The 25,552-nt window shown below is 46.2% G+C and overlaps 1 protein-coding gene across 3 annotated transcripts in view; it reads right to left on the reverse strand.

The window, feature by feature from the left end:
- The window catches only part of SRGAP3 (SLIT-ROBO Rho GTPase activating protein 3), a 257,900-nt gene that overhangs the window by 69,281 nt on the left and 163,067 nt on the right, over positions 1 to 25,552 (reverse strand). For all 3 annotated transcript variants that reach the window (XM_047096125.1, XM_047096124.1, XM_047096123.1), the window contains exons 4-5: positions 17,949 to 18,011; positions 3,851 to 4,036 (exon numbers count right to left, since the gene is read on the reverse strand). In XM_047096125.1, the coding sequence (XP_046952081.1) occupies positions 3,851 to 4,036; positions 17,949 to 18,011 (249 nt within the window). The remainder of the gene's footprint in view (positions 1 to 3,850; positions 4,037 to 17,948; positions 18,012 to 25,552) is intronic.

The raw sequence follows: 25,552 nt of genomic DNA on the forward strand, positions 1-25,552 counted from the left end.
GTTCTTCCATATCTTCTAGGGGCTTATTACCTCATTTCTTTTTAGCACTCAATAACATTCCACTGCCTGGGTGGACCACAGTTCGCTTACCCATTCACCTACTGAAGGACATCTTGGTTGCTCTATTTTTCTTCATAACCATTCTTCACTACCTGAAATTATATATTTTACCTCTTTGTTTACTTGCTGGTTTTTGGGGTCCCCCACTAGAAAGTAAGCTCTATGAAGTCAGGGACTTGATCTGCCCCAGTCATCACTGGGCCTGGAGCACCCAGAACTGTCTCTGCACAAAGTAGGCAGTAAGCACTTTTCACTGGTTGTGTGGACATGAATGGTGAGAGAGGCAGACTGGGCAGCTGGAGGTGCCAGTGTTGGCTAGGAGCTGGACGGCCTCCTTGGGAAGCTGCTTCTGTCCTGGGCCAGCCTGGGCAGGAAGAGGTAGAGAGAAAGTGGGTTGGAGAGCTGTCCCTTTACCCCTTTCAGACGATGAGTCCTGTTCTGGGTAGAAAAACGGCTCTCCTTTAACAAACAGGGTTTTCCTCCTTCACCCAGGCACTCTTAAATCTTAAATCTTCCTTATTCCAAGAAAAACTATGGAAGTGGCCCAAGTGTCCACTGATGGATGAACGGATAAAGAAAAAGTGGTAAAGGTGCACTTGGGTGGCTCAGTCGGTTAAACGTCCAACTCTTGATATTGGCTCAGGTCATGTTGGGCTCTGCACTGAGCAGTGAGCCTGGAACCTGCCTGGGATTCTCTCTCTCCCTCTCTATCTGCCCCTCCCCTGCTTGTGTTCCCTCTCTCTCAAAGTAAATAAACATTTTTTTAAAAAATGATCTAGAGAATATAATGCTAAGTGAAATAAGTCATTCAGAGAAAGACAAATACCATATGATTTCACTCATATGTGGAATTTAAGACACAAAACTGTAAACAAAGGAAAAAAAGAGACAAATAAAAAACCAAACTCCATGGCAAATAAACTGATGGTTACCAGAGGGGAGGTGGGTGGGGAGAGGGTGAAAGAGGTAAAGGGGACTAAGAAGGGGATTTAAAAAACCTTTCATTCCAGATCGTGTTCTCCTAGCTACCTAGAAGGGGTGATTCCATGTCAACCTTTGAATTCCCTTCATAGATCTCCTCTGACCTTTCTCCAGGGTCCACTTATTCTGGGAAACAAATTCCTCCTGGTAGTTACAGTCCTGTACCAGCCACATACCCAACTCCTCACAGAGAATTTTGAGACTCCTCACCCATTTCCAGGGTGACCCCCACACCACTTTCAGCCCCTCATGAATTCGTAACATTTTATACCTGGAAAGGATAGTAAAGATATCGTAGCTTAATTCACCCACTTTATAGGTGAGAAAATGAAAACTGAAAAGAAGTGGCCTGGGGGCACCTGGCTGGCTCTGCTGGTAGAGCACACCACTCTTAATGTCAGGGTTGTGAGTTGAAGCCCCACGTTAGGTGTGGAGATTACTTTAAAAAAAAAAAAGTGGATTGTCCAAGAGCCAAATGGCTGATTAGCATATAACTCTGAACTAAACTTAGTCTCCAGATCTCCCAGCTGGTGGTCTCCCTCACCTTCTATTTATCCCCCATGTTGTAGTTCTGTAATTCCTTACCTGCTTGTCTTATTTTCTTTCTTTCTTTCTATCTTTCTTCCTTCCTTTTTCTTTTCTTTTCTTTCTTTCTTTCTTTCTTTCTTTCTTTCTTTCTTTCTTTCTTTCCTTCTTTCTTTTCTTTCTTCTTAATATATTCACAGTATTATACAATAATCACCACTATCAAAATTTAGAATATCAACCCCAAAAGAAACCCTATACCTATTAGCAGTCACTCTCCATTCTCCTCTGCCCCAGCTCCTGGCAACCAACAATCCACTTTCTGTCTCTGTCTAGTCTGGACATTTCATATAAATAGAATCATACAATATTATGACTGGTTTCTTTTACTCAGCATACTGTTTTCAAGGTACATCCATGTTGTAGCATATATCAGCATTTCACTCCTTTTCGTGGCTGAATAATATTCCACTACATGGTTAAACCACATTTATTCATCCATTCACCAACTGATGGACATCTGGATTGTCTCTACTTTTTGGCTACTATGGATAATGCTACTATGAACATTCATGTGCAGGTCTTTGTGTGGATGTATGTTTTCATTTTTCTTGAGTAGATTGCCTAGGATGGAACTGTTGAGTCATATGGTAACTTTATGTTTAACATTTTGAGGAACTGACAAATTGTTTTCCCAAATGGCTGAACCATTTTACATTCCCTCCAGCAATGTGTAAGTGTTCAAATTTCTCTGCAACCTCACTAGCAGTTATTATTATCTGCCTTTTTTATTTTAGCCATGTTGGTAGGTATAGAGTGATATCTCACTGTGGTTTTGATTTGTATTTCCTTAATGACTAATGATGCTGAGCATCTTTTCATGTGCTTATTAACCACTCATGTAAGTTCTTCAGAGAAATATCTATTCAAATCCTTTACCCATTTTTAAATTGAGTCTCTGTCTAATTATTGGGCGGCACACTTTTTTTTTGCCTTTGAAATTACCCTGGAATCTTACTTTATTTGCCTATGGTTACTTTTCCGGGTCACTGAGGCCCTGGTGAATTTTATTTCCACTCAATCTCCTATCATTTTAAGAGGTGTAGGATCATATACTCATTGAATTAGACCCATAGAAGCCCAAATAAACATCTGGTGCAATGTTTGGGACACAGAAGAGCTCAGAAATATTTGCTGATTATATGGAATGAATGAATACAGAGAATTCAACAAGAAAATCAGAGCTTTTATGAAGAAAGAAACCTTAGAAGTGACCTAACCTAGGATGACAAAAAAGCATGTACGCCGACCTTCTAAATTCCCTGGCCGTGGCAGACATCATTAATTGATCACAGCTGTGTTTTTAACTGATGTGTGGAGGAGGCTTCACAATCTTCAACACAGAGCCCTGGGCAGGCACTACCAATCAATCAGAGTGGATGTGAGAGAGAACAGTCATTTGCCATCACTCTCAGATTTTTAAACTGAGGCTCAAGGGCGCCCGGGTGGCTCACTTGGTTAAGCGTCTGACTTTGGCTCAGGTCATGATCTCTCTAGTCCCCAGTTCGAGCCCCACATCTGGCTCTGTGCTGACAGCTCAGAGCCTGGAGCCTGCTTTGGGTTCCGTGTCTCTCTCTCTGTCCCTTCTCCACTTGTGCTTTGTCTCTTTCTCAAAAATAAGTAAACATTTAACTGAGGCTCGGGGAAATACTGTAAATGTGGCCTTTTCAAAACCCAGTCTGTCTGACTCCAATGCTAGCACTCCTTTCACCGTGCCCCACTAAAGCACTTTATCAGCTCCCATACGTGGTAATTCTAAATCTCCCATCTTTAGCTTGTCCCATCTTGGAATGGGTTCTTCATTGGGTTCCCCAGGCACTGGTTGGCAACACAATGCTGTTTCCTCTTGTTGGGACACACTCAACCCCAACCAGCCCTCCAGCCACCAAAATGGACTCCCGAGCAAGCCCCTGCCCCGACAAATGTCCGATGATTCCTGCCCATCTGAGAATGTGCTTGCTGGGCGTGATTCTCGTTACAGTTCAGCTCTCTTTTCGGCTGGCCCTTTCCCTGCCTGTTGATCCTGGCACAAGGCCAGGTCTGACAAGTGCTAGCGAGGCATAGCCAGCCCTGACTCCTCCGTGACACCGACCTCCAAGAGAGCACATGATGGTGGCTCAGCACATGCACCCTCAGGGTGCATAGGGGGAAGGCTGAGGCTGTCAGCAGGAAGCATGCCCCTGCCTTCTACCCTGCCCTCAATTTTTCCTGGGCCTTCACTTACCTTCTCCTTCATCTTCTCAATTTTCTTCACAGAGCTGCGGCGCTGGGGCCGGTCCTCGTGTCGGAGCAGGTTCATGCTGAGGTCGCCAGACTTGTTGAACTGCTTCTCCTCCTGCTTCTCGGCCTCCTTTAGCTTGCTTTCTGCACTGATGCTCTCTGCGTGGTACATGTGGTAGGTTTTCATGACCTGGGGACACAGGAGAGCAGGAAATCAGCAGCACGCACGGCCCAGCATGCCATCCCAGTGCTCCCGGCCCCCTTCAGGTTCTGTGTGCCAGTAAGCTGTGCTGTACCCTCTTCCCACCACACACTTGGGCTCCTGGCCGTTCTTTACTTTCGCACAAACTTGGGGAACCATGATGGTCATCAGTGGCAGCTTCATCGCCATCATCATCATCACCAACTCATTAAGTCCTGACTGAATGCCAGGAATGGACGTGTAAAGAGGAAATTTAAGGGGCGCCTGAGTGGCTCAGTCAGTTAAGTGTCTGACTTCGGGTCAGGTCATGATCTCACAGTTCGTGGGTTTCAGCCCTGCACTGGGCTCTGTTCTGACAGCTCACAGCCTGGAGCCTGCTTCAGATTCTATATCTCCCTCTCTCTCTCCACACCTCCCCTGCTTGTGCTCTGTCTCTCTCTCTCTCTCTACCTCTCAGAAATAAATAAACATTTTTTTAAAAAAGGGGGAAATTGAAAAGCCCCCAAGTATTTGGGGGTCTCAGAGGTGATATGACAAACTTGGCCCTCCCTCAGCTGCCCTCTCTGGCCCTGCCAGCCATGACTCTTGTCCCTCACTCCCTCCCTCCCCCCAGTGTCACTGGGAAAGCCCCTCCTCAGGGGCTCAGGGAATGCCCATGGGAACAGGCAAATCGTCTCCTCAGCTGTCTCCTTATCGGCCTGCAAATGGAAATGGTTCTGTCCCCAAAAGGGGCATCACCGGGTAACCTAATTGCTATTCTACACTTTCTGAAAGAAACTCATCCTTGGCTATACAGTGTATTCCCACAAAGCAAACTGCACTTTGCTCTTCTGCTTGCATAGTAGAAGTACATATTGTTATAGCAAGGGAATTTTTGAGACAGAAGAAATCCTAGACATCATCTAATCCAATCACTAAATTTTACAAGTAAGGAAACTGAGGCCCCAGACGGCAAAGTGGCTTTTCCAAGACTGAACAGTATTATCAGCGTAGTCTCCAAACTTTGCCTCCGTGTGGCCAACAGTACGATCAAGCTACAGAACACTTCCATTACACCACAAAGATCCCTCACACCCCTTTGCAGTAGGTCCCTACCCCTCCCCCGGCCCCAGACAATCACTGATTTCCTTTCTGTCACTGTCAGGGTTTTGTGTGTTCTAGAACTTCGTATACATGGAACCAACACATATAAATTCTTTGGGTTCCACCCTCTTTTGCTCAGCAGAATTTTTTTGAGATTCTCCCAGTTCTTTTTCATTGCTAAGTAGTTATTATTACATTGTATAGGTCTATCACTATTTGTATATTTATTCATATGTTAGTAGTTACCTGGGTTGTGCACAGTTTTGGTCTATTATGAATAAAGCTGCTAAAAATGTTCACGTATAATTCTTTGTGTGGACATATGTTTTCATTTCACTCAGGTAAATATCTAGGAGTAGAATGTAGGGTCATATAGGAAGCATATGTTCAGCAAAATTAGAATTCTGGTCTCTTTACCCAAATGTCCACTGATGGATGAATGGATAAAGATGTGGTATGTATGTGTGTGTGTGTGTACACACACACACACACACACACACACACACACAATGGAGTATTACTCAGCAATCAAAAAGAATGAAATCTTGCCATTTGCAACCACGTGGATGGAACTAGAGGGTATTATGCCAAGTGAAATTAGTCACAGAAAGACAAATATCATATGACTTCACTCATATGAGGAATTTAAGATACAAAACAGATGAATGTAAGGGAAGGGAAGCAAAAATAATACGAAAACAGGGAGGGGGACAAAACATAAGAGACTCTTAAAAGGGAGAACAGGGGGATACTGGAGGGTTTGTGGAAGGGGGGATGGGCTAAATGGGTAAGGGACATTAAGGCATCTACTCCTGAAACCATTGTTGCACTATATGCTAACTTGCATGTAAATTAAAAAATAAATTATTATAATTAATTAACTAACTAATTAATTTTAAAAAAGAATTCTGGCCTCTTTTAATCCACCACTCTTTCTACCATACCATACTGTTTTCGTAATTTGTTACCATTTTCTCGGCAGGTGTGAAGAGTTTCGGCAGCCTTAAAACAAGTTGGGCAGTCCCATATCAACAGGACTTCATCTCCCAGTTGCACCTTTCCTGGGTACTATCAAGTTTATGATCATATTTCTGTGCTAAGAAACACACGAACTTTCTGGAATCCATTGCTCCTGAGCTTTGCTTGTTCTCTTCTCTTGTCATTTGGATAATCATAGCAGCTAATAAAGCAGAGGCTTCTACCTGGGGAAGGGATACACTCCTGCCTAATGGGGCCGTTTAAATCAGAGAACCTGGAACAAACTCTTGCTCAACATTATAACCTTATTCCTTCTCATCTGAAGTCCTGTGAAGTGAGTTTATTAGATGAAGAATTCCTCTCTCTTACCATTAAATCACAGCATCAGTCTGTTGCACAGAAAGCCCCATTTGCCATCGGCCAGGAGTTAATGTGGGAAGTATCTGTTGTAGAACATAGTAGGTATTGTAGAGCATGAGCTCTGATACAAATGTCTGGTGCAAATGTCCTGATGGTGTCTCTTACCAGCTGTGTGACCTTGGGCAAGTCACAGAACCTCTCTGACCTCTACTTCCTCATTGTAAAATGGCAATGACCACGACACCTACCTCATAGATTGTTATGAAGACTAAGTGAGCTAACGTAGGTAAAGTGCTGAGAACAACAACTGCCACATCATAAGAGCCACGTAGACATTAGCTGCTACCACCACCACCACCGTCATCATCACCCCTGATTTGGGCTGAGGGTTTGAGAACCTTGAATTTACTCATTTGAGTTCAGGAAAATGCTTACAAATTCTAAAGAACGTTAGGTATTGCACAAAATTTTATTCTCTTTTTCTTAAATGTTTATCTATTTTTGAAAGAGAGAGTAAGCAGGGGAGGGGCAGAGAGAGAGAATCCCAAGCAGGCTCCACGCTGTCAGCACAGAGCCCAACACAGGGCTTGAACTCACGAACCGTGAGATCATGACCTGAGCCAAAATCAAGAGTCGGACATTCAACTGACTGAGCCACCTAGGCACCCTGCAAAATTTTATTCTATACCATGTTTCTCCCTTCTTCTTTCATGTTGAAAACTTCCCCAAATGTCAAAACAATAAATGAATAAAAAATGCAATCAACTTTTCTTTATTGGTCTTGGTGGAAAGACCTCTTCTGTGCATTCCACTTTGCTTTTTTGAATTGCCCTAAAGCCTCTAGAGATGCTATTCTCAGTGATTTCTTCCACTCCTCATGCCAGTTCCACTAAACTTATTTCCAAACTCAATGGACCAGAAAGTGTGCCAGATTGATGTGTTCTCGACATCTAGTGGCCAAAAGGAACGACTGCAGGCTTCTAGAAAACCAAAGCAATTGCCTAGTTTTCCACCATCTTTATGCCACAGCTCCGGCTCCAGGAATGTCATACATATAAGACTTGGGAATGCCTGCTGAAGTCTATATCCAAGGGCCCCGCGTTTCCATTCTCAAAGTTTTTCTCTATTCCTCTGCATTCATGGGGACCACTGGTGTCTTTACTTTTCTACCATGCTGCTAGGGTGTTCATTTCTGGACTTACTCCCTTCTGGGTTCAATGATTCTTACAAAAGCCACTTTTTCTGTTTCAGCTGCTGAGGTCTGCTTGTCTCACCATTAATCTATCATCTGTGTTGAGTAGTTCAGAGGAAGAGAGAGCGTTTCTATTTGCAATTAGATCTTCCTGTCCAATCATCCATGCATCCATCCATCTATTCACTCAAGGTCAGCATCCCAGCTGGGTGTTCTCAGCCTCCCACATTTCCCTTTGCCTAGTTTTCCACTGAACCACTGAGTACTTTTCCTGCTCTACATCAAGCCAAACTTGCCAGCACAGTCTCTGAGCTGAGTTGCAAAAATCCCATGATTGGAGAACACAGCCCGACAACCCTGGGACCAAACTCTCTGGATCCAATTGGTAATTCTTTATCCTAAGAATAACAGTGAACTTGGTTGCCCAGGATGACTTATGTCACACAGCTGCCACAAAAGAGTTTACCTGGGGACCTCTCGAAAATGAGTCTAACTATATCCAGAATCCTCTAGATGATGCCTTTATTTAATTACCTGAAATACAGGTTTTAGCATGAAATGTCCTTAGCTCAACAGAACAGTCTGCTCAATACAGCCAGTCCAGGATGTGCTAATTAATATTTAAAATTATGAATTACTTCAGAGTTTGCAAACCTCTTTTTTTATTATCTCCAAGGAGCATTTCAATGAATCCTTATCCCAACCCTGGGAGGCAGTATGATAACAATAATGTGATAGCAGCTAACATTTATTGAGCACTTACTTACATGCCTGGCCTTGTTCTAAGCACTGTACATATACAAACTCTCTTATTTCCCACAAAAACCCTAGAAGGTAGACACCATATGATCCCTGCTTTATGGATACGGAAACCACAAAATAGGGATGAAAGCGTCCTCTTCCCCGCAGGGAAATCAGGAGACCTGGTTTGGAGACTCAACCCCAACTTGCTGGGTGACCTTGACAGAGGCTTGTCCCCTCTGGGCCACCTGGTGGAGACCAGAAAGGGGGTGGGTAGGAAAGTGTTCCATAAGTTGTAACAATAAAGTGACTGGCTGACAGCCCCAGTGTTGGGGGTGGGAAGGGGGCAGAGGTGGATGCAGGCATTCAGCTGAGGCCAAGGCACTGAGACCCAGTCTTCAACTTGGCACCTCTAAAGGACCCCTCAGAGGCACCCACCTAGCTTTCTGCCCAGCTTAATGGGACATTCATGTTCCAACCCTCTAGACCCAATCAGGGAAGCCCTGTAGAACAAGTCTAGCACAGGCTGAGAAGGAGCCTGTAAGGACATGTAAGTTGAGACCATTGTTCTTGGACACAGATCAGTTTCATATATTCTCAAAAGGCTCCCCAGAAATCTTGGTGTATTAGCACATCTTGAAAGAAACTGAGGCTCAGAAATGGCAAGTGGATTGTACAAAGTCACTCAGCAAGCCACACAGCTAGGACTTCTGAGCTGTCTCTAGTAATCACGCTGCCTTTTGCTGTATACGCTTTGCTTTCTGCATCTTCCCAAATCCTCAGATCATGAAAACAAGAAAATATTATATGCATAATCCTTCAGACGCTCTCTTGAATGCAAAAGAAGCCAAAGGAAATATGGAAGTTGACAGCATCAATTAAGGGACATGCTGGGGCAGGATAAGAATCAGTTGTTAGACAACAGGTTCTCAACAATGAAGTTCATGTGCACTTCCTCTTCCCCACAGGCAGGACCATCTCTGAGTCACCCAAGAGCTGTGTATGGGTGAAATCCTGGGCCAATGCATGCCAAAGACATCTCTGAAGGATAAGCAAAGTTCCCAATTTCAGTATGACCACCCATACTGTGTGGCCTACATTCTCTGAACAACTTACAATCGCTATCTTATTTACTCATTGCACGTCTATACACTGTCTTACTGCAACTAGAATGCAAAGTCCAGAGGTCCAGGACTTTGTTCATAAACATATTCCCTATACTAAAGCAGAGACTGGTATGCAGAAAGCATCAGTATATATTTGCATGAATGAATGAATGACAGCTGGCTGGCTGGCTGAGCGTATAGGTGGAAGGATGGGTAGATAGGGAGATGGTTGAATTGATAGATGGGTGGGTGGGTAAATGGGTAGATGGATGTGTGGGTGGATGGAAGGAATAGAGGAAGGAGAGAAGGGAGAATAAAATGGAGGAGGTACAGTTCTACTGCCTTTCACCTTGTGAATACATTTGAAGGTAGGGAGACAGCTACACCTTTGATCATTAAATATTTATTGAACAACTCATTACATACTATAGTGTGGAAGAAAGGGTCTCCACCATCAAAGAATACACACTGCAGTAGGGACATGGACAAGTTCACAAGTGATGATCACACGGTGTAACAAGTGCTGTGATGAGGGAAATGCAATGTGATAAAGGATGGCTTTCTGGAGGAAGTGACATCTAAACTGAACCTTGAAGTAATAGCTGTTACCTGGGTGAACAGGGCAAGAGTTGAGGTGGAATATTCCAGAAAAAGGGAGCAGTGTGAGTGCTAAGGCCAGAATGAGCAGGAGTCAAATAGGTTTGAGGAATAGCTTACAGGTAGAAGTATATCAGGTGTTTCAGTACTAGTCAATGGAGCCACCTCCTTATACTCCCCCAATACTCCCCCTCAGTGGACATCTGTTGTTTTTCTCTGCCTAGGATCATCCAGTCCTCATTCTTCTGGAACAGCTTCCTGATTTTCTTTGAGGAAATCCCCAAAAATTCCCCTCCGGCACTCTCAGTCCCAGTGGTTCATGGGAAACTGACACCACTCTCCAATCCAGGAGTGGGCAGGAGATGCGGGGGTGGGCAGGAGACACAGGCCTGGCCAATCAGTAAACATTATGTTAACCTGGCCACAGTGATTGGAGCCCAAGACCCCAGCCAGGTCAATCAGAGACAGCCCAGGGCTTTGTTGGAAATGCTGGGAAGGGCAAATTAATTTTCCACCAGGATACACTGAGCTGATAGAAAGTGAGCTTGCAGTGGGGGACCATCTTTGTCACCCCTGGGAGAAGACTGCCTGATCATGAAGACATCACAGAGGAAAGCAAAATCAAAAGAGAGAGGGGATGGATGGATAGGTGAATGAACCAATGGAAGGAAAGAGGGAAGGAGGAGAAAGAGATAGAAAGAAAGGAAGGAGGAAAAGTGAGAGAGGGAGCAGTCTCCTGCCTTTGATCTGGTGAGCCTACTGAAGGTGTGGGGAGAACAGTTACACCCGGATCATTACATATCTACTGAGCAGTTTATGATATGCCAGGTACTGGCAGGTTCTGGCAATACTACTATGTGGAAAACAGACAAGGTGTTGTGCCTCACGGAAATACACACCCTACTCGGGAGACAAACAAGTGTGTGAGCCTCTGAGATTCAATACAATGATTCTTCACTTCCTCAGTACGCATGGATTCCCATCCCTAGTTATTGAATGAGTCCCTGATAGCCACCCCACTACCCACCTCAGTGCCCAACTCACAACCAGGCAATACTGACTGACCGAGCAGGGGGATGCTTGTCCCACACCCCAGCTTCTGCCTCGCTGTTGCCTTCAGGGCTGCCCCCTGGCCTCCCTCCAGCCTAGGGAAGTCCCCTGTCCTTAAGATCCAAACTAAATGGCATCTCTTCTCTGTGGCCTTCTTGATGCCCAGCTGGACTTCATCTCCCCACCCCTCTTCCCACCATGTCTATGTCCCCACAAGGACATTTGTCGCACGGTGTAACGATATCCCATCTTCCGGACACAGTGGAGGATCAGCACAGGTATGCTGAGTGACTGAACGAATGTCTTGGTGGGAGAGCTGGGAGAGAGGAGGAGGTTGTCTGGAGGGAAACCTCGTCCCCTTGTTCTCCTTTGGACCGCTCCCACCCCTAGATGAACTTGGGCCACACCCTAGCCAGCAGGCTGCAATGGTCTGGCAGAGCCTGCCTTGCCCTGAGTTGGGAGACATGCCCTTGTCTGCCACCAACAGTGATGTGGATGAGGATAAAAGCTGGAGAGGGGACTCAGAGCTCCTCGAGTTTCATGCCTTCATGCCACAGATGGGCGAAATCAAGGGCCAGAGCACAGCTAACTTGCACTGGTTGGCATTTCCCAAAGTGTGAGATGGGAACCACCTGTGTCAGCAAGACAGTTTTCAGGTGTTCCAGATGTGTGGTTAACCCTTTCAATTCTCTGATTTATCAGGAGGGAAAACTCAGTTCGGTGCTCACATGTCAGCAGGAAGGAGCACTGTTGTATCTTCATCTAACTTGCAGAACCCTTCTGTTTACACCACGTTTTTCATTCGCTAATGTGAACTATCATAACCTTCCAAAACAAATGCAGATAGGACTTTATATATATTTAAATAACTAAATTTATTTATTTAAGTAGCTTTGGGGAGTAGACTAGGAGCAAGCTCTGCCACTCCCCAGCTAGGTGACCTTGGGCTGGCCACCTGACCTCTCTGGGCCTCAGATCCCTCATCTCTAAAGTGGGGTGATGGCTCAGTCAGTTGGGCGTCCAACTCTTGATTTCGGCTCAGGTCATGATCTCATGATTCGTGGGTTTGGGCCCCACATTGGGCTCCATGCTGACAGTGCAGAGTCTGCTTAGGATCCTCTCTCTCTCTCTCTCTCTCTCTCTCTCTCAAAAACAAATAAAGTTAAGATAAAATGGGGTGGTAATACTATCACTACCTCAACGAGTTATGGTGAGGATGAAATGAATTAAGAGATGCAAAGCATTTAGCCCAGTACCCAGCACATGGCAAGCATCATATAAGAGTGGAGACTGATTATTAGGGATATGAAACAATCTCCAAGATATAACCACAAAACCAAGATGCAGAACTGTAGGTCCAGTTGTTACCACTTGTGTAAAAACAGGAGTGTGCAGGATACGTCCACACGCGTATGCTCTTTGATGAACCAAACATCTCTGTGAGAGGATACTGCTGAACTAGAAACGAGTAACCCAGGTTGTACGGAGTAAGGGGGACTCCGGCAACAGAGACACAATTCTCATCATGGAATTTTTATACTGCTTAAGCATTGCTTTTTACTGAGTGCATGTATTATCTATTTCTAAATTTAAATATTCAACAATTTTTTTCATGTTTATTTATTTTTGAGAGAGAAAGAGACAGGCAGACGGAGTGTGATCAGGGGAGGGGCAGAGAGAGAGGGAGACACAGAGCTCCAAGCAGGCTCCAGGCTCTGAGCTGTCAGCACACAGCCCGATGTGGGGCTCAAACCCACGAACCACGAGATCATGACCTGAGCCGAGGTCAGATGCTTAACTGACTGAGCCACCCAGATGCCCCATTAAATATTCAACAATCTTTTAAAAGAGAAAGTCTCTCTGGCTGGAGTATGGAGTATGAATAATAGAGAGCAAGCCTCGGGGATGGGAGAGTGGTCAGCTGGTGATTGCTATTTTTCAGGCAAAACATTCTTAGGTCTCTGGCTGGCCCTGTGACAAGGGGGGAGGAGGGGAGAGGAAACACACGGAAGTATACAAGAAAAATATTTATGCTTCATTCTTTCATAAAATACACGATTTAGCACTAGTGTTTGCCAGGCATTACGCTATGCTCTCTGCCACTCACTCTTCTCGGAACAATCCAGCGATGAGCTAGTAACATCCCCACAGTCTAGAGAGGGGCTGAGGCTCACAGGGTTTGACAACTGACAAGGCCTTGAACCCAGGCCATGCTGACTCTAAAACCTGGACTCTTCCCAATACACAAGGATGCTTTTCCACTAATTAATTAGGACACTGAGAGTTTTAAGTGAGTCAATTTGATGAAAAATATTAAATAAAGGAGACAGGGCCCAATGACACGATGGAACCATGGTAGTCACACCTGAATGACAACAGATGTGGAGATGTCGGTCTAGGAAGACTCAACGTGAGCCTGGGATGGAACTGGAGCCAGAACCCAGGCTTCTGGGCTCCTAGTCTCAGGCTGTCTCTACCTCCTGCATCCCTGAGGGTGGGCATCAGAAAGGAAATGCCCTTGCAAAAATTTGCCTGGGGGTCCAGAGTTGATTTCATATCCCTGAGCCCGGTGCAAAATCAAATCAAAGCCTTAACAACTGGAAAGTGGAGTCCATTCATTACTCCAATTAGTATCTACCTATCACCAGCTGTGGCTAGGTGCGGGCACTCCACATCACCCTGAAACAAGTCTCAGGGGCCCCTCCCGCAGCCCTGCCTGGGAGAGTCTGGAGCACAGTGACAGGGCACAAAGAAAGGGCCATATAGGGGATGTTACAGTATTTGTCACTTCAAAAGACGACAGATACATTTCATGATCTAGGGCTGTATCGAAAATCTGAACATATTTTTAGCCAAATAATGAAAACAGTGGTTTTTTATTGTTGTTTGTTTTGTTTTTGCTTCTTCAGGAACCATTGGCACATAGGCCCACACTCTCAACTTCTGCCCTTTTATCCTCCCAGGCCAACATATGATGATCGAGAGAGGTAGTAGGTCAGACTGATGGGAGTTCAGGGAAAAAGAGGTGAGGTAAGACAGGGTGTGTGTGTGTGTGTGTGTGTGTGTGTGTGTGCACTCACACATGCACTTGTGCTTGCATACATGCTGGCATGTTTTAGAAAGGAGGGCACCTCAAGGTGATGAAGACTGGGCAGGGGGAAGGCTTTTTGAGTGAGTGAGTGAGTGAGTGAGTGAATGAATGAATGAACAAACAAACAAATGAACAAAATGCCCAGGCCTGCAGTCTCCTCCACATCCTGGTCTCAGATGGAGACAAGCCTTTTCCCTAAAGTGGGTGATGGATGGCCTTAGCATTTATCTCTATCATCACTGTGCCCACTATTACTTCCTTAACATGTCACCTCCTCTAGAAAACATGAAAAGAACTAAAGTGAGGCTTACTGGACAATGTTTTCTACATCATTTGTTCCTCAGTCACTGCTGTCATGACTCTGGGGCTGGGAAAGGAGGGGAATTCTAGTAACCAGGCATGGTAACTAGAAAGTGCTCAAAAGACATCCCTAATAATGAAGCGTGAGATTTGGGGTCCACAGCGTCCTTAGCAGCTGGGCGGCTGCAGTGGGCTGTTTGCAAAGACGGCCACAACAGCCCCCTCCCTGGCTGCAGGGATGCCCCTTTGCCTTGTGACTTCGCAAGTAATTCCCTCTAAGAGGTGATGTTCACTCCTCCACACCTCAACCATGGACTTGGCTGTGTGACTTGCTTTGGCCAATAGCATATTTGCAAGTATGACACGAGCAGAGGCTTGAGAAGTGCTGGCACACTGGGTGTTTCCCACTTTGGGCTCTTTTTTAACTGGCCAGAAATCCAGAGCCGTATCAGCAGCCCTGGTTGAACTCAGCCCAAATTGCCAACCAACAAAATCATGAGTCACTGAGTTTTGACATCATTTGTTAGGTAGCCACTGAAAACTGCTACCAAGGCCTTAAGCAAGGTACTTCTTTGTGTCTCAGTTTCTTTACCTGTAGAACATGCTAATTAAATAATACATACAAAACACCTCATACTGTGTGACACACATCCCAAGCACATACTACGTGGACACATTTGTTACTATCCTTGTTTTGACAATAAAGAAAATGAGGTCCAAGACGTTAACTGACCTGGCCAAGCTGGTAGGTGGTGCAGCAAGGGTTCAAACCCAGACCCGTCTGCAGTCTGCCTCCCCTACCGAGGATTCCCTTTCTCTTCCCCTCTACCCCTCTGTTCTTTCATCCTACCCCTCCAGAGGCACCAAGCTCAAAACTCAGCCTTGATCACAGCAGCCTACCTGGAGCCATCGCTTTTCTGAACGTGCACACTCTCTTGCACGTGCACACTCTCCCTCTCGTTTCTTCACTCAGTAAGTGTGTATCAATCACCTACTATGTGCACGCACTGCCACAGGCTCTGGGCACACTGTGGAGAGCACGGCACAGCCCCCACAGAGTTCATGGTCTGGGTGCCTCCCTCAGAGTCCACATATCCAGCAGATACCACACTCTGTTTCAGACGCTGTATCACCAGTTCGCGTACTTTAGTCTTGTCTCCGTGCTCAGATTCGAAACTCATTGTAGGCAAAACCACTTTTGTTCATGTATTCATACATCCCTCCCTCCTCTGCTTCAGCAAGCACCCTGGGAACACTGGGGATACACAAGATACTTCAAAGATGAATTCTTCAAATGTTCACAGCCCACCGCCGTGCCTCATGCAGTACTGGGTAAACAGTAGGCAGCCCCAGGTGCTTGAATTTAAATGCTTTCGGGGCAACCACTGAAGACTCAGTGTGCCGTCAATAAATGAGCTGGAGGTTGCTGCTGGCATTCTGAGGCTCTCATCCCTCCACGAGGGGCTGCAGGAGAGAACTGGGGAGGTGCTGCCCCTTCCTCCTCCACCAGCTCTGAGGCCATCGTCAGGCTGCCATGAACACAGGAAGCAGGGACTGACCTTCCTGCCTGGCCTGAACATCTGACACCAGCGGCGTTTCTGTCCAGCTGCCCTGCCCCGTGGCCAGCGAGGGCAAGTGCGCGCAGAGCGCCTGCTGGGTTCAGGGCACTGTGCTGGGCACCAGCACCGTCTTCCGAATCCCCGCCTGCTCTGTCCAGTTTACACCTGCCAGCCCTGTTGGTCACAGGCAAGACTGAGAGGTGAAGTGCCAGAGGCCATACAACTGGGTTCAAACAGAGTCTCTGGGCATTAAGTGCACCGTTACTGACCAAGATCTGGCTCTAGGGAGATTGCACGCCAACTGGCGCCACAGAGATAACATGACAGATTTTTTTTCAACTGCCATAAGATTTCAAAGCCCAGAGGTAATAGCTTTCTAAAGGTGGAGTTTGGTCTGGGTTTGGAAAATGAGTATGACACACACAAGCAGAGAAGGAAAGAGGGCAGTTGTAAGCGGGGGGAGCTACAGGGTAAAGGGGTCAAGCGGGGCAGTATTTGGGGTGTGCAGAGGGTGTCAAGGAGAGGAGCCCGGCTGGAGCCCAGAGGAAAGGTTAGAAATCTGGGTGGGAGCGGCTCTGTGTGTGTGTGTGACGGGGGCGGGGTGGTCCCTGGGACTAGGACCCAGGTGTTGAAATACCATAGAGGAGAGTGATTCATTCAAAGAGGTTCCTGAGGAACATAAGAAGGACCTAGAATGGGGAACGCTGGTCTAGAAAGTCCTCTACAGAATTCTGAATCGGGAAAGTCCCCATGTAACTGGGTGGGAGACTGAAGCCCAGAGAAGTGAATGCTTTGCCCAAAGTCCCATAGCTGGCTGGAGTTGAGGCAGGACTTCCAACTTGAGGTCCAGGCTCTTGGGCAAAAGCTCTCGGCCCCTGAGGAGTCCACTACCTGCTGGCCGCATGGGATGTGAAGATAGAAAGATAATAACATCTAAGAGAGGGGTCTTCTCACAGCCTGCTATTCTTTCCCTTCCTTCCATATGATTTCAGCAGCAGAATCCCCACTTTCAATGAGAAACTTTATAAGGAACCCTGATATACTTAAATTACAACAGTTTTCATCTGTCCTGATTGTCTCTGGCAGTGAAGAGTCTCGAGCTCCATCTGCTGGGGCTACCTTGCCCTGTTCCCCCCAGGTTGTCTCTGGGGCTCACCACATTCTTCCATAAAGAAGCCCAGGGGCCCTCGAGGCACAATCAGTCAACTCGTGCATCATAACCTGGTGTGCCTGTGTTCCCCATTCACCGACTTGGATTCTAATACCCATTTCAAGTCCACTCAGATCTCACCTCCACATCAGTAGCAAGGTCAGTTCTAGGCCAAGTTGTACTATTCCGAAATCATTCCTTGGAGATGACAAGGAATGATCACCCCCTTCAACTCATGTGACCCTCCGAACAGTGCTCCATGTTGCACACGAGAATACGGAAGCCCAGATGAGCTACATACCTACCATCAATAGGCAGCAGGCGTCAACTTCAGCCTGTTGCACCTGACTCCAAACCCACATCCCTGCCTCAGGAGGTTTTATGTCCATGCTGTCCCCACCTTGACCTTGTGTATTCTGCTTTTACAGGTAACACACAGCAGGTAGGTCATGCAAGTCTCTTGTGAACTTATACAAACTATACATGCCCAGGGCCCCACCCCAGGTATACAGAATCAGAAGCCAGGGTTGCAAACCATTACAGCCCACCATGATGACTCCCAGTCATTGGCGCACAGACAGAGCAAAAATGCCCACAGTCATTCCAGGTCTCTGGTTTAGACTCCCTTTGGCTCCTGGTGCTGAAGAAAGAGGACCCAATTCCAAACAGCAGCAGAGCCTCAGCAGGACTTACTGTGTAGAGCTCATTGGTGACCTTCAGGAGCTCCTCATGCATCTGCAGACCAATCTCCTTGCTCTGGAATATGAAAGAACAAATGTCAGAGGGGGAGAAAGTCACTGGTTGCATTGACCAATTTCCTTTCCAACACAGAAAGGGCAGGAATACTTGGGATGGGGTGGGAATGGGTACAGAAACCCAACATAAACTTCATTGATCTAGACTTGAATTCCTCAACTTGTGTCCATGACACAAATCCACAGAGAGGGGCCCCTTGCAAAAGGAATATTCCCTGGCCAAATAAGTTGAGGAACCTTCTACCTCCCTGCATTGGTGATTTACAGAGACATCATCATGTTAAAGATTCTGAGAAGCCCACAGCCAATCAATCTGTTCATCTTTCTTTAATTCGGTGGGTCCTAAGCTGATGTGACCAGAGTCTGTGTCCCTGGCTCAATACTCATTAGCATCTCATGAGAGTGGGGTTCCACAGAACACAGTTTGAGAAATAATGATCTAGCATCTCAATTCATCATGAACAGTACAGGTTAACAGACTGGATGGAGCACAAGGCAAAAGATCAAGGTTGTTGCCTCCACTGCATCACTGATGGGCCATGTGGCCCTGGAGTCTTACTTACACATCTATAAATAAACTAGAGCATCACAAAGCTTGGTCTGGGGGTCACTGCTGAGTGCTATACTAAAAAAGGGGGCAGAAGCTTTTGTAGGCAAATACACTTGGGAAAGCTAGTTGAACAAAGAGAGATAGGTTCTCTTATGCAGGACTTTTCAGAGGCTTTCACACCCTTATATGCATGGCTTTCTACAGAGAGCTGTAGTATACAGTTTAGACGACCTCAATCTTTTTTCCATGAGGTGACATACACATTTAGTATACTGAGAAATGCAGTTCAGAATACAATTCACAAATCATCTCCAGGTCTCACCCAGCCTGAAGAGTTTAGGATTCTCTGTTACTTAAGGTTATCATCATCATCATCATCATCATCATTATTATTATTATTATTTTGGTTAATACCTTCCCTGTTTGCCTGGACTATCATGTGAAGTTTCCATGTTGAAAATGGGAGCCCTGAAAAATCAAAAACACAAGGAACAACAAGTGTTGGTAAGGGCGTGGAGAAAAAGGAACCTTCGTGCACTATTGGTGGGAATGCAAACTGGTGCAGCCACTGTAGAAAGCAGTATGGATGTTCCTCAAAAAATTAAAAATAGAAATACCATAATATTCAGTAATTTCACTATTGGGGATTTACCTAAATAAAATGAACACTAATTCTAAAAGATATATGCACCCTTATGTTTATTGCAGCATTATTTACAATAGTCAAGATATAGAAGCAGCCCAAGTACCCATCAATGAATGGATAAAGATACAGTGTATATATATGTAATGGAATATTATTCAGAATGAAACCGTGCCATTTGCAACAACATGGAGGAACCTAGAGGGTACAATGCTAAATTAAATAAGCCACTCATATGGCTTATGAAACCATATGGTTTCACTCATGTGTGGAATTTAAGAAACAAAACAAAAAAAGACAACCCCCAAAATGGACTTTTAAATACAGGGAACAAATTGGTGGCTGCCAGAGGGGTGAGGGGTGGGGGGATGGGTGAAATAGGTGAAGGGGGGTGCAGTGCACCAGGGTGGCTCAGTCCGTGAAGCGTCTGACCTCGGCTCAGGTCATGATCTCGTGGTTCGTGGGTTCAAGCCCCACATCAGGCTCTGTGCTGACAGCTCAGAGCCTGAAGCCTGCTTCAGATTCTGTGTCTCCATTGCTCTCTCTGCCCCTTACCCTCTCATGCTCTGTCTCACTGTCTCTCTCTCAAAAATAAATTAAAAAAAAATTTTTTTTTAATTTGAAGAAAAAGGTGAAGGGGATTAAGAGTACACTTACAGTGATGTGCACTAATGTGTAGAATTGTTGAATCATTATTTTGTACACCTGACACTAATATAACACTGTATGTTAATTATACTTGAACTTAAAAAAAAAGAAAGAAAGAAAACAGGAGCCCTGATCTCTGCTGCCTGACAGCTGAGTCATCCTGCTCCCCCCTTTCAGCTCCCTCAGCTCAAGCATGACCAGCAAAAGATGGGCAGAGACCAGCCTTCCTCCCTTCCCCACTTAGGTCAGGAGCCCCCACACTCAGCAGTGACAGAGGAAGAGTCAGGACCAGACATGATGACTTTCTAGGCCCCTTCTCCTCACCCCATAGTCCTTCTCTCAGCTTCTGGTACTGCAATTGCCAGAAAGCGCCCATCTGAAGGTAGCCCTTGCCTGCACAAGATCTCTTAAAAGAGAGCAAAAGCTTTACGCAGTCCAGAGATCTGCTTCGACCTCCCTGCAGCTCTGGTGGCTAAAGATAAGGGACCCAGTCCAAAACCATAGCGGAGCCTGAGCAGAACCTCCTGTGCAGAGCTCACAGGGGAACCTTCAGTTGCATCCCGTGCATTTGCAGTGGTGCTCAATGAACCTAACCAGCTATGCTCATCTCCTATTCCTGATTCTCACAAGGAAGCACTCAGCCTGTGCCTCAGTTTTCCCTGTGGCCCCTCCCCCTGACTTTTGCCCCACTGCTGACTCTGGACTCTCTGACACTCTCCAGTGGCCTCCTCTCAGTCCTCAGTGTCACTAACCTCTCTGACACCCAAGACCCAGTTTCTTATGTATTTATTTTTATGATCTAACTTTTATGATAAGTAATAAATGCACATGGTTAAAGAAACTCTAACAGCCAGTAAAGTAAAAAGTTAAAAGGAAGTCTCCCAGGCCCCCAGAACCTCACCAGAGACACCTGCTATTAGAAGTTTCTTTTGGGGCACCTGGGTGGCTCAGCCAGTTAAGCATCTGACTTCAGCTCAGGTCATGATTTTGCAGTTCTTAGGTTTGAGCCCTGCATCTAGCTCCATGCTGACAACTCAGAGCCCAGAGCCTGCTGTGGATTCTATGTCTCCCTCTCTCTCTCTGCCCCTTCCTCCCCCCAAAAATAAATAAACATTAAAAAAATTTTAAACAAGAAGTTTCTTTTGAGGGGCATGTGGGTGTTGGTTAAACATCCAACTCTTCATTTCGGCTCAGATCATGATCCCAGGGTGGTGGGATCAAGCCCTGTGTCAGGCTCTACACTGAGTGTGAAACCTGCTAAAGATTCTCCTTCTCCTTCTCCCTCTCTCTCTCTCTCTCTCTCTCTCTGTCTCTCTCTCTCTCTGCCCCTCTCCCCTGCTTGCACTCTATCTCTCCAAAATAATAATAATTTTAAAAAAGAAGTTTCTTTTGATACCTTCCAGAAACAGCTACAGATATACAAACATACATTTGGATAGTGTATATTCTTTTTTTTTTTAACACAAATAGATGCATTCTATACACATCTTTTCATCTTGCTTTTTTCCACCCAACAATATGTTTGAGATTTCTCCTTTGCAGCCATGCAGCTCCTGCATCCTCCTTTTTAAACAGCTTCTTGGGGTTCCATATACCAGATATGTCATAATTCATTAACCAACTCCATAGCAATGGATATCTAGGTTGTCTCCAGTCACTCTTAATATTTCAGACAATGATGTGGTGAACATCCTTGTACCCTGTCACTGCACACATGGGCAGAGACCCCTGTCAGATAAATTCCTAAGTCCTGCCTCTGAAACCCCCACCAGCCTTGCTTTCTCAAGCCCTGCCCCTGCCAGCTCCACACACACTCCTGCCTCCAGCTTCTGCTTCTCAGGGACCCGCAGCCATGTTACCATTTCTGTAGCAGTCCTCTCTCCCTGGCTCTGTCCTCAAATAGCTTGAGCCCAAGTTCAAAGACCTATAGCTTCAGCTGTTGCAGAACAATATGGTTTTAATGTCTCCTCATCATATCAAACTAAAATTATCCAAAATCAAATATGAAATTTCCACCATCTCCTTGAGTTTGGTCAATGGGATAATATCTTCCCAAGCATGGCAATGGGAAACCTTGGAGTTATTCTTTTTTTTTTTTTTTTTTTTTTTTTTTTGGGACAGAGAGAGACAGAGCATGAACGGGGGAGGGGCAGAGAGAGAGGGAGACACAGAATCGGAAACAGGCTCCAGGCTCTGAGCCATCAGCCCAGAGCCTGACGCGGGGCTCGAACTCACGGACCGCGAGATCGTGACCTGGCTGAAGTCGGACGCTTAACCGACTGAGCCACCCAGGCGCCCCTGGAGTTATTCTTTTTTAATGTTTATTTATTTACTTTGAGACAGAGAGAAAGAGCATGCATGCACATGCACAAGCAGGGGAGGGGCAGAGAAAGAGAGAATCCCAAGCAGGCTCTGCACTATCAGAGCAGAGCCTGACACAGGGCTCGAACTCATGAACCATGAGATCATGACCTGAGCCGAAATCAAGAGTCAGATGCTTAACCAGGTGAGCCACCCAGGTGCCCCTGGAGTTAATTTTGAAAAAAATTGTTTATTTCTTCCCCTCCAATCCAATCTGTCACTGTGTCCTACCTTCAAGCTGCTCAATTTTATTCTCTGTAGCAGATAAGGCTGACTCCCTCCCCAACATCCATCCCCAACACCCTTTCTGCTTCCTAAAAGAGCCATGAATTTGGCTTTTTATTGATTCTTCCAGCTGAGTTCTTCCACGGAAGCTGACTCTGGATTCTGGTATGCACTATTAGCCCAGGGCTAAACATGTGACTTAACTGGATAGAACGGAAGGACAAAGATGGTTCAGGGAAGGTTTTAGCTCTTCTACTGAGGGCTCCAGCTGCTACCAGTAGGCATTTTAGGACCAGAAGAGGAAGAAACCTTGGGTAGCAGAGCAAAAGAAACCTGGCTCCTTCATGACCTCCTGAGAAACTGGTTCAACTGAACCCAGAGCCTGCCTCCAAGTGAACTTCCACTTCCGGGACTTTGCTGGTTAAGCCACTTTAAACTATGGTTTTCTTTTGCTTGCAGTCAAAGGCAACCTAAGTAACTAGGACCACAAGTCCCAGAACAAGCACATCATCACTGCAGGACCCAGATTTCTAAAACTGTGCCTTAACTAAGCCCCTAACTCTTGTCCCCAGTTCTGCATGCCTATGCCAGTATAATTTTGTATTTTATTCCCTCCAGAACCTCCTCAATCAAAATCAAGACCCAGGTCTTTAGCTTAACTTATGAGGCTCTATATGATTAGCACAGGCCTGGTTCCACAGTAGAGAGGGCTGAATTTTGGAGCCAGGGACCAGGATTGGAAATGAGGCTTTAAGCCAGTTAACTTCTGGGTATCTCAGCTTCCCCATGTGTAAAATAAGCACCTGTTTGTGTCCTTCTTGGCACTTATTAAGGGAAGTGCAATGATCTTGCTTTCTTGTTTATGTGTCAATTTATTTACCATTTGTTTCCCCCACTTGAATGTAAGCCCCATGAGCACAAAGAGATTTTCCCTCTGATGTTTGATGCTCAGATATCCTAGCTGCTGGGAGGGCTAGCAGCAGACAGCCCCCAGCCAGGAGCACTCTTCAGGGATGGCCTCAGTAGACAATGTGACCTTCCAAGGCCTGAAGGCCTGTGTCTGTCCAAAGATAAATGCATGGTGGGCATAGACGTCTGCCTCTCCCCCAATTGGGACAGCTCTGAAGGGCTGCTCCATCTCTAGAACTTTCCATAGAGCTGTCCAAGCCTTCTAGCAAGGCTGCCTTCAGCATGACTGCTCCCTCCCTTTCCTTCCCAATGTGTGGACCCCAAGATTGCTCCCTTGTCATTTTGCTAGATGCTAAATTCAGCTGTCTCAAAGTCTGCCTTCTGGGTTTCCCAATCTGCAATATCTTACTTTCCCACTCCTGTGTCCCCTGCAATGCCACAGAGCCTGTCACATGGTGGGTGCTCATTACATATTTTGTTGAAGGAATCTACGAATGAATGAAGTAAAAGTTCCTCTAGCCTTAGGGTTTTTACCTGTAAATGTAGGGCGATGTCATGAGTGTCCCAGAGTCCCTGTGAGGATACAAAGAGATGACACTTTAGGTAGCCACTTTGGGTGGCACCCTGCCAGGCATAGATGAAGAGCTTGGGAAACAGTAGCACAGGCTGAGTCGACACCCACTGGATGCCAGAGGCAAGGCTAGCAAGTTGCCCAGAAAGGGAACGTAAAGTTGAATTTTTAATTAACTTTTCCCTTAAGAATCTCCCAGTTTGGTAGCGTCAAGGGTTAAGACAAATAATTCTAAGGCAGGAGGCAGAAAGGGCCATAAAGAGTGAAAGATGAAGTGATGCAGGATGAAGTGATGAAGAGGATGGGGGTGGGGGGGTGGGGGGAGTACCACCAGAGCCACCTCACTTTGCATGAATGGCCAGAGATGGCATTCTAGGTCACAGCCTGAGTGAGGGCAAGAGACCAAGGACAAGGGAAAAGTGTGATTTGCAAAGAGAGGAGCATGGCAACAGAATTGCAGATAATAAGCTTGAAATGGAGGCTGGGCCAGATCGCTTAGAGTGGAACTGGGAGCCACAGGTTTCTGAGTGAGAGAGAGTGGTGACCAGAACTGTGCTTCAGGAGGATGAAGACACTGGCACGTGGAGGGTGGGTTGCATGGGGAGGGCTGGAGGGCTGCTTCTTGTGTTTTCTCAGTGGGACGGTAAGCCTCCAGATGGAACCTGCCCGAGTCTCTGCTTGTCTCCTCCTGGGCACCAAGCACTGTGCTGGCCCCAGAGCGAGCACTTGGCCAAGAGTTACTGAGCTGTGCAGAACTCAAAGACATTTTATTTTGCTAGGTTGGGAAGGGAAATATTCTCAACTACAGTTCCAGAAATGACTGAATGAGGAACCCAAACCAAACATTCCACCAGGAACAGGAGGCCAAAACCCTGATAATGTCTAACAGACCATCACACCCAGCCCTTGGGGACTCAAGTGGCAACGGATTCGCACTCATCCGCATTTCTAGCATGACTTTCATGCCTGCAGAGGTTGGGGGGTGGCAGGCTGCATCATGCACAGGGAGTGTACACAGTGTAGAGAACAATTATACCTGGTCAACAAGGGGCCAGCCACGGCAGCCATTGGCTCCTTGGGGTTGAAAGGGCAGAGCCCGGTTTCTCTGACCCAAATAAGTCTAAAAAATCAGGTGGCAAGTGTCTCCAGCCCTGCCTTTTTCCTCTGCCCACTGCTAATGCCAGCTAAACTCCCTTTCTGGCCACATAACTCTTTAAGGTGGGGGCGCCTTCTGGGGCACTGTAAGGTGGTTAACAGCATCCGCGGCCTCTAACCACCAGATGCCTATAGCGTTCCCCGCCCACACCCCAAGCTGTGACAAGAAAAATCATCTCAGACATGGCTAAATGTTCCCTGGGACACAAAACCGCCCCGGGTGAGAGCCACTGCCCCAGATCAAGGGCTCCAAGTGGCCACTCATCTCCGGCCTGCAGACATGCTTTAGTTGGCCTTTCGGCATTTTCAAATATCTGACTTATTTCTCAGCATTTAAAAAATCAGGAAATTCCCCCTTAAAAGTCTTGACTTTCAGCTTCTCTTGAAAAACTAGAGATCCAGCAATACTGAGTCCCTGCTTCAAGGATGGCTGCCCCTCTACATGAGGTTTCTGCTCTCCAGTTGGCCACAGTGTCCAGC

This window comes from Lynx rufus, unplaced genomic scaffold (genome assembly GCF_022079265.1).
Source record: "Lynx rufus isolate CCGP_SWC_20201006 ecotype Redwood Valley unplaced genomic scaffold, mLynRuf1.p SCAF_4, whole genome shotgun sequence".
NCBI lineage: Eukaryota > Metazoa > Chordata > Mammalia > Carnivora > Felidae > Lynx > Lynx rufus.